Source organism: Podarcis gaigeae, assembly GCF_964106915.1.
Source record: "Podarcis gaigeae genome assembly, chromosome: 5".
Lineage (NCBI taxonomy): Eukaryota > Metazoa > Chordata > Lepidosauria > Squamata > Lacertidae > Podarcis > Podarcis gaigeae.
Genome location: NC_139681.1, coordinates 30,438,386 through 30,451,529, shown reverse-complemented (window position 1 = coordinate 30,451,529; position 13,144 = coordinate 30,438,386). Strand labels below are relative to the sequence as shown.

At 41.5% G+C, this 13,144-nt stretch overlaps 1 protein-coding gene across 2 annotated transcripts in view; it reads right to left on the bottom strand.

The window, feature by feature from the left end:
* TET1 (tet methylcytosine dioxygenase 1) overlaps nt 1-13,144 on the bottom strand; it is a 74,734-nt gene that overhangs the window by 37,627 nt on the left and 23,963 nt on the right. For both annotated transcript variants that reach the window (XM_083740569.1, XM_083740568.1), the window contains one exon: nt 7,055-7,105. In XM_083740569.1, coding sequence (XP_083596695.1) covers nt 7,055-7,105 — 51 coding nt within the window. The remainder of the gene's footprint in view (nt 1-7,054; nt 7,106-13,144) is intronic.

Below are 13,144 nucleotides of genomic sequence, written 5' to 3'. Positions count from 1 at the left end.
TACTGAAATGACACGGGACTGTGCCACTTCATCAGCTATTATCTTGTTTATCTGATCATTTCCTGATTTCTTTGAGTGCCCTCTGTACTAATAAATATAACTCTCATCCTATCCCAGTATGCCACCATATTTGACTTGTTACATTTCACCAGGCATAGGCAAACTCAGCCCTCCAGATGTTTTGGGATACAACGCCCATCATCCCTGACCACTGGTCCTGTTAGCTAGGGACAATGGGAGTTGTAGTTTCAAAATATCTGGAGGGCCAAGTTTGCCTATGCCTGCATTTGACCATCCAGTTCATTTAAGTTACAGAAACATTGTACGTCATGTAGGGCCAACTCACACATTTAAGGCTGAGGTATCCACACAGCAGCATTACTACCCATTTTCTCATACATGGAGCCATTTTTAAAGAAAACACTCCAATATTGAAATTACACAAGTTAAAGGAAGTTAAAACAATGCAATGACTTCATCAGCTCAGATATCAAAATATGAGTGTAGCCCAAGACCAGTGATACCAGGTTATATCCCAAGCAATTTCATTCAATTTGTTGAAGGGGGGAACTGTAATACACCGTTCTACAAGGGCTTAACAAATTTGTCCCAGGCAGAAACTGAGTTTTTAAATCCTGCCTGCTAAGTACTTAGATCAATGAATCAGATGCACAACACAAGTTAGTCTTATTCTAAGCAAAGGAAGCCATATTGGTCTGAGAAAAGGCTTGGTCATTATTTTAGAATGTTTCAATTGGCCCTAATAAAAGTGTTGCCCAACTGCAGATTCTTGACTTCACACCAAATGCTAAGCATGGCTTAGCATGCGGAAAGCAAACATCAAAGTGTACTTTACTGCATATTTCTATGCATCTGTTGTGCCTCTTAAAAACTGGTGGATGATACACTGCCTCTGCCATTAGCAGCTTTTGCAATAAGCCACACATCTCATATCATTGTATTGAAGTAAATGTTACTTTTGGTGGATTTCATTGAAGCTGTACACAGATATTGAATTAGTAACCCAGCAAGCTAGGCAGCATGTAAATATAATAATAATTATTAATTTACCAATAACCTTTATTAGATATGCCTTTTTCTTTCTATAACCATCTGCCTATTTTAAGTTACACAATTAGATTAAGAAGCAATGCACTAGTAGCGCTTTGTGAACTGGTTATTTGATGGATAGCTTTCTCAACTGTTCTTGAAGGTAGGAAGGAAATGTCAGTTGTAGGGCTTAAGGTAACTATTTTATATTTTTCAAAACATGTATGTTTAACTTTTCTGTATGCTTCTGGCAACATAACATAGAAAACTCTTTCAAGGATGGAGGGGGGGCAGAGAGAGACAGCTTTTAGCGATTCACATTGTAAACTCATTTGAACCACTAATTTACTGCAGCATAAATCAGATACCATCTCTACACTTGACCCCACGTCCCTCCAATTCACTGTGTGACACCAAAACCTCTGCTTTGCTCCTTAGAATCTCCAATTCACTTAGCCCTCTTGGAGAAGTTTAATCATCGTTTGAGATTATCTAGAGGGCATAAGCTAAATCCAACTCCTGGGTAGCATTATTATACAGTGTATATTAATAAATGAAGTGCTGCCTCCATGGACACCTATATCCCATAAGCAATTGTAGAATGATACCTTCACCTAGCTTCATGATGATTCTTTTCCTAGTGACATTGTCTTTCTGACCTGACAGCTTGTTCTCATCTCTTCCATACCTGCCACTGCTTGACAGGTGTGATCTTGTTAATATTCCTTTCATATTAAGAGGAATCTCCAGTCCTCACACATCTATTATCCACTGCCAACACACTGATTTAATTCTAAACTTGCCAAGGGCTAGTCAGTACGATGGATGGTATTTTCTTTCCAATACAAAATTCCCCTTCAATCCTCCAACCTCTTGAGTTCCCTATCTGTCTGCTCCGCCTTCTTGCTTCTATGTTCTCCAATGTAACAGAGGACCTTCGCAGACACAAGTGTCACAGCCCAATGAGCACCATTAGCTCAGTTACGGACCAGCTGCTAAATGCTATGGGGGACTTTGGATGGTGCTGTAAACATTAAATCCTTAAGTTGCCAACAGTAAACTTTCTTAAAAATCACTTTTACTATTTTACATATGGCAACTTAATGACACAAATTGGTTTGTTAGGAGCAGACGTTTTCTACATGTTTGTGAGATATATTAGTGGTTTATTAATTTACATTTGAAGCATTGTATAGGGTGGCCAATAAACTATTGAGAATTTGCAAAGTCCATCTAAGTGTAAATTGGTAATAACCCTTGAAATTTGGAAGGGAAAATTCCACATCAATCTGTACTGTATACCTCAAAGTCTAAAACCTGCCAAAAGTAAGCTAACCGATTATCTTTGAGTATTTAGGAAAAAGCATTTGTGTCTGAAAGCGTTACATATACAGTATTTTTGGATTTTTAAAAGTGGTTTTTAAAAAAATACCTAAAAACCCCACCTTGAAATAGGATACACCTAATAATCAGAACAGATCATTAACATGATTAGTGACATGTTATGACCACCTCTAAAACAACAGAAATAGAACAGCATGTTTGTGAGATAGATAATACAATATGTATTAGTGGTTTCCTTTTTTAAAAAAAGTTAAGATGCCCTACAACAGGGGTCAGCAACCTTTTTGAACCGTGGGCCAGTCCACCATCACTCAGACCATGTTGTATATGGGGGGGGGGGGAATGAACGAATTCCTATGCCCCACAAATAACCCAGAAATGCATTTTAAATAAAAGCACACATTCTACTCATGTAAAAACACTAGGCAGGCCCCACAAATAACCCAGAGATGCATTTTAAATAAAAGAACACATTCTATTCATGTAAAAACACGCTGATTCCCAGACTGTCCATGGGCTGGATTGAGAAGGCGATTGGGCTGCATCCAGCTCACGGGCCTTAGGTTGCCTACACCTTCCCAACAATGTGCATGCACAACAGAAACACCCAACCACATATATCCCATTGAAGAATATTTTTTAAATCTCCACTAATGTATTGCACAGAATCAATCCGGAGGAAGTTAGGCCTATCTTCCTCCCCACCTAAATCCCAGTGGTATTAAAGAATTTGAGAATTATAGGCTAAAATTGATAAGATTTATATGAGAGTTTAATATGCCCAGCTTTCTCCAGATTGAACACGAAGTCAATCTGTCTTTGTCTATGTTTATCAGTCCAGATAAATGTATAAATACTCAGGCAGCATAATCCTATACATGTTTCCTCAGTAGTATGTCCCTCAGAGTTTAAAGTGATTTACTCCCTCACGACCATGCCAGAAATGGCAGCCTTAAAAGTTCAAAATGCTTAATGACTACTATCGCTAGTCCTCTTTGAACAACTATAAAGGATTATATGCATCCCAACTCCTCACCATATCCAGACCATGACTGCAGAAGTGGATGAAAAGGACAGCTGGGTATTATGACAGTAAATCCCAAGAAAGTGTGCAAAGGATTGGATTGTTAAGTATGTCTGGCAAAAAAGGCACAGTCTAAAAGAATACACTATATAACAAAATACTAATGCCTGGTGGGTAACACAGACATTTAAAATCTATTATTAAATACACGCAAGGGCTTATGGATTTCAAAACTATCAGTGTTAGAAACTGATATGAAAGATAGGAGCTAAATAGCACCTTGAACCTAGGTTATGGGTGCTGCAATGGAGTGTCTAGGCACGTTTTTAAAAAAACTAGAATACAAAGTTGAAAATGAATGAACTGCAACTAAAATATTCTGTTCATTATTCACATGGTCTAGTCCTTTCCCTGCCCACCCGCCTAATATTCTTAAGAGGGTCTCTTCTCCAGCCTTCAGAGAGTAGCTGGAAGTGGGGAGGCAGAAAAAGGTCCTCCTTCCCTTTCACTCAGCATTTTTAATTTGAAATCTTAGGTGCAGCACTGTGCCCAGAGCTCAGAAGCTGCTTGCGCTAATGAAATTCCCTGTCGCAAAATGCACCTAGAACAATGGGAGTTTCGATCACCATTTCCAAATGAGAGAGAAAAAACAGGAGGCATGCTATGACACCAGATTAGAGCAGGGAATGTCTTATGTGCTGTGTTCTTATCTCAAAACAGTAAGGAAATAAAATTAAATTATCTTCATTTAAATCTGCTGGCAGGTAGGGCAACAAAGATGTCACATAGAGCTGAGAAGCCAAGGTACATGGAGGAGGAGAACAGAATATTAGAAGTAATCGCAGCATACAGTAACATGCCCTCATACAAGAAGAATCTAACAACATGAAATATAAAGAACCCAGTGTTACTTGGTGTGATTTAAGCTTGCTCTAAAATTAACAGATGCAAATCAAACTATCTAGATTAGGGGAAGCCAATGTGGTACCCTCTCAATGCTGCTGAACTGCTATTCCCCTGAGCACTGACCATGCTGGCTGGGATTGATGGAAGTTGCTCTCCAAAACAACAGGAGGGCACCACATTCATTGATCTAAACTTAATGCCACAGTTAAACTTTCCGACCCATTTAAGGAACGACCAACACAATAAGCAATTAGCTTCTGGAAAGCACTAATGATCAACAGCACAGTGGAACAGAAGCCCTGGGAAAGCCAATTGGTGGCACATAGGCTGCAACAAAACTTCATCCTGCCAGTTTGCAGTTCCCTACTTCAACCCAGATTGGAGACAAGTGCCTACCTGAATCCCTGTCACCTAACATGGGATGCTCATCATGTTGGAAGCGATGCACACAACATACTGGTTTCAACCTGGCAAGTGTCCACAAAAAGCAATAAATGTGCTCCAGGGGCCTTTAATTTTGCACTGGGTGCCTGCCAGGTTAGAGGCAGCATCAGCAACTAACTGGGTGCAATTTCTAATCCAGCAAGTGCCCCGAGGGCCTCCACAATGAAGTCTAGATTGCACCCTTTCAGCAAAGTCAGCTAAGTGCCACTATCCTCAATGTAGTAAAACTGAGACAATCCACTAGGAAGCTTTTCTTTATCTATTTGCTGTTAAGGCTGCCTTCCCACAGCAGCTGAAAATAAAAACATACATACATACATACATACATACATAAATAAATAAATAAATGATGCTAGAAATGAATGAGAGCCACACAAGAGTACAATGGAGCTAAATGAACGGCAAAAGAACATCCCAGTAGACTATGCCCAATAGATTGATTGGTTGGCTCCATTGTAAAAAATAATAATACAATTGCTTCTTACATATTGGAACCATTATCCAAAAAGAAACTTATATATTTGAATTTACAACCCATTGATTTTGATGGAACTGATGTCCAAATCAGACTGCAACCTAAATTTTTGGGTTGTCAATTAAAAATGCCAACAAAGTGATTATTTAATTTGCAAGCACACAACATTGTAAACATGACATTATTTCTAAAGACATAGAAATCAACCATGTATTTCAGATCCAAATAAAAAAAGACATAAAATGCTCACACTTGGAAGATAATATTTTAAGCGCAGTGCAAATAAAATTATGAATACTTTTTTTCAAATGCAAGTGTGTCCACACACGCAATTCAAGTATACTTTAGCATCCTAAACACAAATCCAACCATAGCACCTTCAAGTAAATAACACAATCCCATGCACATTTGCTCAGGAACAAACCCCACTAGGTTCACTGGGTCTCCTGGATAAGTGTGCACAGGATTGCAGCCTAGTCTATCAAAGTGGAGATTTTAAGGATACTTAATTTCCTCCTAAAATCTACTTTAAGTCTCTATAGGTTTTTATTTTTATAAAATAATTATCTTTATACACAACTGCTTTGTTTAAGGACCCTATGACTAGTTTCTAAATAAACTGAAAGCTATCGCACACAGCAAAATACATGTTAACTATTACTACACTCATACCAAGTATTCTTACCACAAAAGAACAACATCCACAGACCTTCCAGCCTGGTCACAGGAGCTAACGCATAGTGTACCAGCGAGTTAGTAAGTTTGCCAGGACTTCAGTCACACTACAGAACATGCCGCTATGTCAGAGTTGGAGGCAAACACCCCAGTACAAATATGGCAACATAAACGCGCAATACATTTTCACTTTCGAATCCTGAGACTAAACACATCCGCCATGATCCAGAATTCTGGAAAGCTCCAATGACATTCAGCACTCTGCTTGTGTGGGAGGGGCCCTAATTCTCTACTATGGGATGGGGATTCCCCATCGTAAACAGGGATTTCCTCTGCACGTGTACAGGAATTCCCTGACTCACTGAAGAGAACAGGGTTGCCATTTATATATGCACAAGAAACACCGAATATGCACTAGGGTTTTTTCCCCTCCCGATTTTTGCTTCAGCAGCTCCACGCCACACCAAAACACTTATGGAACGCCGCCCGATTTAAAAACCATTTTCAGACCAACACACACTTATTGAAGAAAATGCATACCTGTAGTATTTTTTTAATTACGAATTGCAGGCCACATTTACCTGAATATGTCAATTTTACAAAACAAGAAGCAAATCATTTGGGAGGGGGGAATGCAAGAACAGCCAACATTTAACATGATATTATCATTCCACGGTTAACATACACACAGCCTGATATCTATATGAAGACAGCCCTCGTCCAAGAACCAAAGGGTCACTTTCAGCACAATTTCTAAACACATTTACTCGTAAATAACTCTTACTGAATTCAGTAGGACCAACTCCATCATAATAAGCATCTTTAGGACCACAGCCTTTAAGAATCAAGGATGACACAAGTCATTTTCAGTGCACTGCAAGTAATTTAAAATTCTATCCTGCAACTCTGTGCACAAAGAGTTAAATCTCTACAAAACACACTTCATCATACTGAGGGAAAGACAAAAATGTTATGAGCTTTTAATATTCACCATAAATATGAAAATCAGGAAACTAATACTTTCTAGAATTTCCACCCTTCTACCGCCTATTTCACAGCCAAAAAAAAAAAGTGTGTATGACAGGTTGGGGTTTGCTTTTCTGTAATTATTAATAAATTAAATGATCCGTTATTACCTTTTGAACTCTTTGCTTTCTCCTCTGAGGCCTTTTGTTTTCAGTTAGCACCTAAAGAAAGACACCAAATTGCAAAGTAAGCCTTCGTGAATAAAGCAAATATTTATTTTTAAGCATTCCCCCCCCCCACCCGCCTTGTAACATTAGAAGACTTTAAAGCAGAACCATACGGGCTTTTCTCTCTCTCTCTCTCTCGCTGCAGAACTTAAGAAGGAACTGATGAGTAGACTTTAGGCGTTGAAGTCACCGGAATCAAAACAAAAAGAAAACGGGGGGAAAGAGGGTTAGCGAGGAAGGAGGGGGGAAAATAGTAGTAACCTTCCCCCCCTTCAGAGTCGGGTTTAATTAGGCTCTGCATTCTTCACAGCAAAACCCACAAGGTAGCCATCTTGCTTCCTTCTGCTGAAGAACCTTCCACAGTACAGCACTACTTCACGCTGCTTTTTGAGTATTATTATCATGGTGTTTTTAAAAGGAACAGCAGCGGCGGCGGCAGCAAAAAGCAGCACAGCAAGCCCTGCCTGCCAACACTGGGGACGTGCTGGGCATGCCTCTCGAATATTATTACACAGACACACACACACACACACACACACACCCCCAAAAGAAGAAAAAAAATCCACCACAAAAAAAATATCAACCACCAGGCTCTAGAAAAGGACCAGCCAATAGCAAAGCGAGGCCAGGAGCTTCCAAAGCGCTTCTTCCCTTGCCTAGCCCTTCCCAAACAAAGGGTCTCCTATGTGGGGTTTTTACTCGGAGCAAGAGGACACAAGGGGCGGGCGCAAGCTGCGACATGGACTCCCTGCGACCGTGGATCCGGCCGAGGGGTGGGGTGGGGTGGAAATAGGGGTTGGAAAGCTGGAGGGTGGGGGTGGGCTAGGCGGAAGCGAGGTGTGTTATTTATATATATATATATTAATGACTGGAAAAGCAAAGCCGCCAAACGCCCCCCCCCAACTCCTGGTTTGCCTGACTGATTGGTTTAAAGCTGAACGCGAAAGAGAAGACAGAGAGGAGAGATCCAGAGCAACGGAGGAGGAGGGATCAATTGAGCCCCGGGGGGGGGGGGGAGAGCCTGCGGACGCTGCGCACACACGCACTCACCAGGAAGGTATTGTGCATTTTGACTTTATAAGGCGAGGGCTACATATTAGTGCTAGTTTTTTGGTTAAGAGGGAGGTTATGCGAGGACACCGACTCCGAAGCGGCTAATGCCTCGGCAACCCCCCTTGGCCACACCTCGGCGGCAATTAATAGCTAATGATAAGGAAAGCGGAGAGAGACGAGGCTCTGGCTGTCATCCTCCACCTACTGCCACTGAGAGAGAATATTGCTTCCTCTTGTGTGCTCAGAAAGGTGCTAATTTCTTTATCCTTTCTTTAGCTTGTCCAAGGTTTGTTTGTTTGTTTGTTTGTTTGTTTGTTGAATCCCAAAAGACTGGGGAGGGAGGCAAGGTCATGGCACCATTCTGGCAGGGGTCTCCATTTTCTACTGATGTGTGTGTGTGTGTGCACGCGCACACACGCGTTCTCATAGATAGATAGATAGATACACACACACACACACACACACAGATAGATAGAGACACACAATTGTGTGAGAAGTCAGTCCTTATTCACAACAGTAATCAGATTAAAGGACGGAGTAAGCTGTCTGCAAAAAAACAACAACCCACCAACCTAGAGCTTGTAATTGAGTTACTGATGAGCAAATATTTCACATTAAATGAAAACTACACAGAGAGGGGGTGAGGAAGCGGTTTAACCAGCTCAAATGGCTTTGGGAGTTAAAGTGAAATGCCGCCTCCACTTTTACCTCCAGTCAATCTTCTCTGTTCTGGAAATGCCACCTGTCATCGGAGGGTACTGCTGCCCTGGAGTGACTAATCATGAGAGTCAAGGGGCTTTAGATTGTGTTCCAGAGAAGCTTATTGGAGGTTCCTCAATGTGAAGATCAGTTAAGGCAGACATGCTGCCCTCCATTACCAGCCCTCCTATGCAATGCTCAGCCTGAGGGGAGTGGGGGGGGCGCTTCATGTGAGAAATAATGAGGCTTTGTAGGCCGGGCCAGTTGGCTCACTGTGAGCAGGCTGCGCACCTGACCATGCCCTCTCTGAATCCCCTATGAATTTGCAAAGTCCCATGACAGATACACAGTGGGGTTTTTGAACAGATGACTTGTAGTTGACAAAGTTCCTTGAAGGCAGAGTTTAAAAACCATCAATGTAAGCAAAGCCCCTTGCTTGTATGGCTCATATAGCACAGTGACTAAGAGACTACAAATCAGCTAGTTTTGCCTCCACAGGAAACTAACTAGGGTACACACCACAGCTTTAAAGTACATGGCTTCCCCCTGGGAAAGGTTGCTATTTTAACAAATGACAGTTCCCAGGATTCTTTTGGGGAAGTCATGTGCTTTAAATGTATGGTGTGTACACAGGCTAAGTGGCCTTCCACAAGCCTCTCTCAGGAGTCTCAGCTCATCCATCTACAAAATGGACAATAATAATAGTGATGTACCTTACAGGGCCACCGTAAAACAAGTGTGGTGAACCTGTGGCTCCAACTCCCATCAAACCAGCATCTTCAGTGGTCAGGGATGATGGGCGTTGGAGCCTGTGGCTCTCCAGATGTCACTGGGCTACGAGGATCAGCTAAATGCTGCATGTGGAGTGCTCAAAACACTTGAAAGTACAATAGAGAATATAGAAGTACTATAGAACTCTCCCAGCTACTTTATCATCTAGCTCACTCAGTTCACAACAAATATCCATGTATTTATATTCTTTTTGTCCTAGATGCTTCAGAGCATGCTAAACTCACACTGACCTTTCCAAGCCTAGTCAGAGTACTCTTAGCAGCAAACACACACTGGCTACCAACCCCAGTTTAGTCATTCATTCATTGCATTTGTATCCCACCTTTTCAGCAAGGGGCCTAAGGTGGTGTACATGGTTCTCCATCTTCTCACTTAATCCCCACAACACCCCTGTGTGGTAAATTCAGCTGAGAGGCAATAATTAGTTCAAGGTCACCCAGTGAGCTTCATGACCAAGTGTTTCTCAAACTTGGGTCTCCTGCTGATGTTGGACTACAGCTCCCATAACCCTTAGCTCATAGGACCAGTGGTCAGAGATGATGGGAGTTGTAGTCCAACAGCAGCTCGAGACCCAAGTTTGAGAAGAACTGCTCTAACTACTATACCACGTGGGCTCTATGATTACAAGAGCGAAAGGGAAGTATCTGCTATTTCCCATTCTTCAGAAATGAGTGATGACTTCCATCCCACCTAGAAACAAAGATGTCACTTGTAGCATAGAAGGAGATTAGTTACCGCTAGATGCAAAGTGACTGCATCAACAGTCCAATGTGGTTAAATACTGGTAAAAGGTCAGTTTCATATACTTTCAATGCAGGCTTCTGGAGTAAGAATTGCAATTGCAATAGTGGATGACTGCAGTACGAACACATGATCTTTTGTACATGATGCAAGATTATCTTGCTCTTGGGAGAAGAGAAGTAGCAGGTGTCTTAAACCCAGGCTGCTTCTGAATCTGGGATGGGAATTAGTGCATATTGGGAGTTACTTAAACTTCCCCCCACCCCCCCAGAGAGCTACTTCACAAGCTATGTTTTTCTTAAAAAGAAACAAGCAGATGTGAAACGTATGTATACACTGACACACGCAACAATTGCGTAAGTTATCTTTTTGCATTTATGCACAGACTCAACAAAATTGCATTTATTAGAACATAAAGTGCATCTGAAAAACTTTCACCCATTTTCTGGCATTGCATCTACTAGTTGGCTTGTCAGATGAAATATAATTAGGTAACAGTAGGAAGTCTTGAGGTTTAGACACACATAATTCAGTCTAAGTGTAGAGTATCAGCCAAGATTTCTCTGTCTATCTATGCTACATTCCAGGAGCTGATCATATCAGCACTGCAGAAAAGATACTCAATTTCTCACTTTCCATGTTGCAGCAGGAAGACTATTTTGTTTAGAATTTTCTACCTCTGCTAAGATGATACAATATACTTCTCTGCCTGTTTGTCCATTGTACTGGCCAGACACAGAGTTTACCGATACAATTGTCTAGAATTCTCAAGATGAAAAGTACTTGTTGCCATACAAACTGAGAGCATTATGTTCAACATACAAATTGTGTGTGCGCGCGCACACACACTAGAAGTGCCCAAGAAAATGAAACTGACAGCGAAAAAGAAGTTAAAGAATAGGGGGTAGCTCATTAAAAAAGCAGAGAAGACTTAAAGAAAAGGGTGAAGAAGCAAAGCTGCTATACAATGAGGAGGTCAGAAGAAATCAAAGGGAGGCATGTTTAGTCTGGGGAAAAGATTGACAGAAGAGCTAGAATTCATCCTTTGCTTGAACTGGCCTCTGCTAAAACCTTTTTTGCTCCTTGCCTTAATCGCTTCCTGTCTTAGCTCCCACCATTCTTTTCTGGTGACCTTAGCAGATGTCTGCTTTGCTCAATAATTAAAAATACATAAGTACCCATAATATTGCAACTACAATGCTCCTGTGAAGAGGGAACTTGCTTATGTACTCAATTACATTCCTATGCCTGCTTTTGATCTTTGGATTAAAAACCCACCTGCCTTTACTGGTTTTTAGCCTTTCTTCATTCACTTAGTTTTGGCAGGGATCCTCACCCAACTATCCAAAAGTATGTTATTTGCCAGCCTGAAAGGACATAATCTGGTCCTGAACCTACTACTTTGGCCCCAGTACAGCCAGAGAGGGCCCAGTTCTCTCACTCAACTCCAGTGGGCTCAGCGTATGCTTCAAGGTGCTGCCTGAGGCCCATCTGCATTATACATTTAAAGAAGTTGAATATTACTTTGGCTCCCCCCCCCCAAATCCTGAGAACTGCAGTTTGTTAAGGATGCTGAGCGTTGTTAGGAAATCCCCTATTCTCCTCAGAAAGCTACAATTCTCAGAATAGTTTAATGATCAATCTATCTTACAAGGGAACTTCAGCTCTGTGAGGAAACTAACAACATGCTTGACAAACTACAGTTCCCAAGATTCTTTAGAAGAAACTAAGGCTGTTTAAAGTGGTGTGATACCGCTTTAAATGTCTAGTGCAGATGGGACCCAGCAGACACAGCTTCACTGCTCTCTGGGCAATGCTTCCCTTTAAAGCAGCAATGTAGGCCAAGCAACAGTGGAGAGCATGGAAGACTACTATGTCCACAAGCTGGCAGCACAGAGCCTCTGGCTGCATACACCTCATAAATTTAAAACAACCCCTCTCCGACCCCAAAAAGGAATCCTTAAAACTGTAGTTTACCCCTCACAGAGCTACCATTCCCAGCACCCTTAAACCACAGTTCCCAGAATTCTTGGAGGGGGGAATGTGCTTTAAATGTGTATACAGCCTCATTCTCCAGATCTAATTTGTGTGGGGGACTTCTCCTCTCTCAGAGCTCAAAATTAGTGGGGCGCCAGGCACATTTTGCGCCTAAAAATTCTCCATTTGCAAACACCTCAAAAGGTCTGGGTGCCGTTATTTGCACTTGGCTGTTACTCATGGATTATGGAAATATATGTGCCTTGAAGCCTCGAAGTATACGTTATGGATAGACAATATGTTAAGGAGTTTAACAATAAAGAGTAGTGCAGGCTTCCTCAACCTCAGCCCTCCAGATGTTTTGACCTACAATTCCCATGATCCCTAGCTAGCAGGACCAGTGGTCAGGGATGATGGGAATTGTAGTCTCAAAACATCTGGAGGGCCGAGGTTGAGGAAGCCTGGAGTAGTGTGTTTTGAAAACAGAAGTATGGTATCAATATTTTTATTGTATACATCAAATTAAACATGTAATAGCAATTTCTGTTTAAAATGTGGTATTAGCCATGTGTCACTTATGTGATTTGTGTATTAGTTCATACTCATCAAAATAATAAATAAAAAGTGTTGCCGACCTCCCACAAATGGAGACTAGATATTCTGTTTTGGCACCCACAACCCTGGTCCCAAGAGCCATTTGGCTCCTAGCATTTCTATCCCAGTTTCTAACACTGCCCTCCCTTCCTCCTCCACCAGATTAGCAGGAAAAAG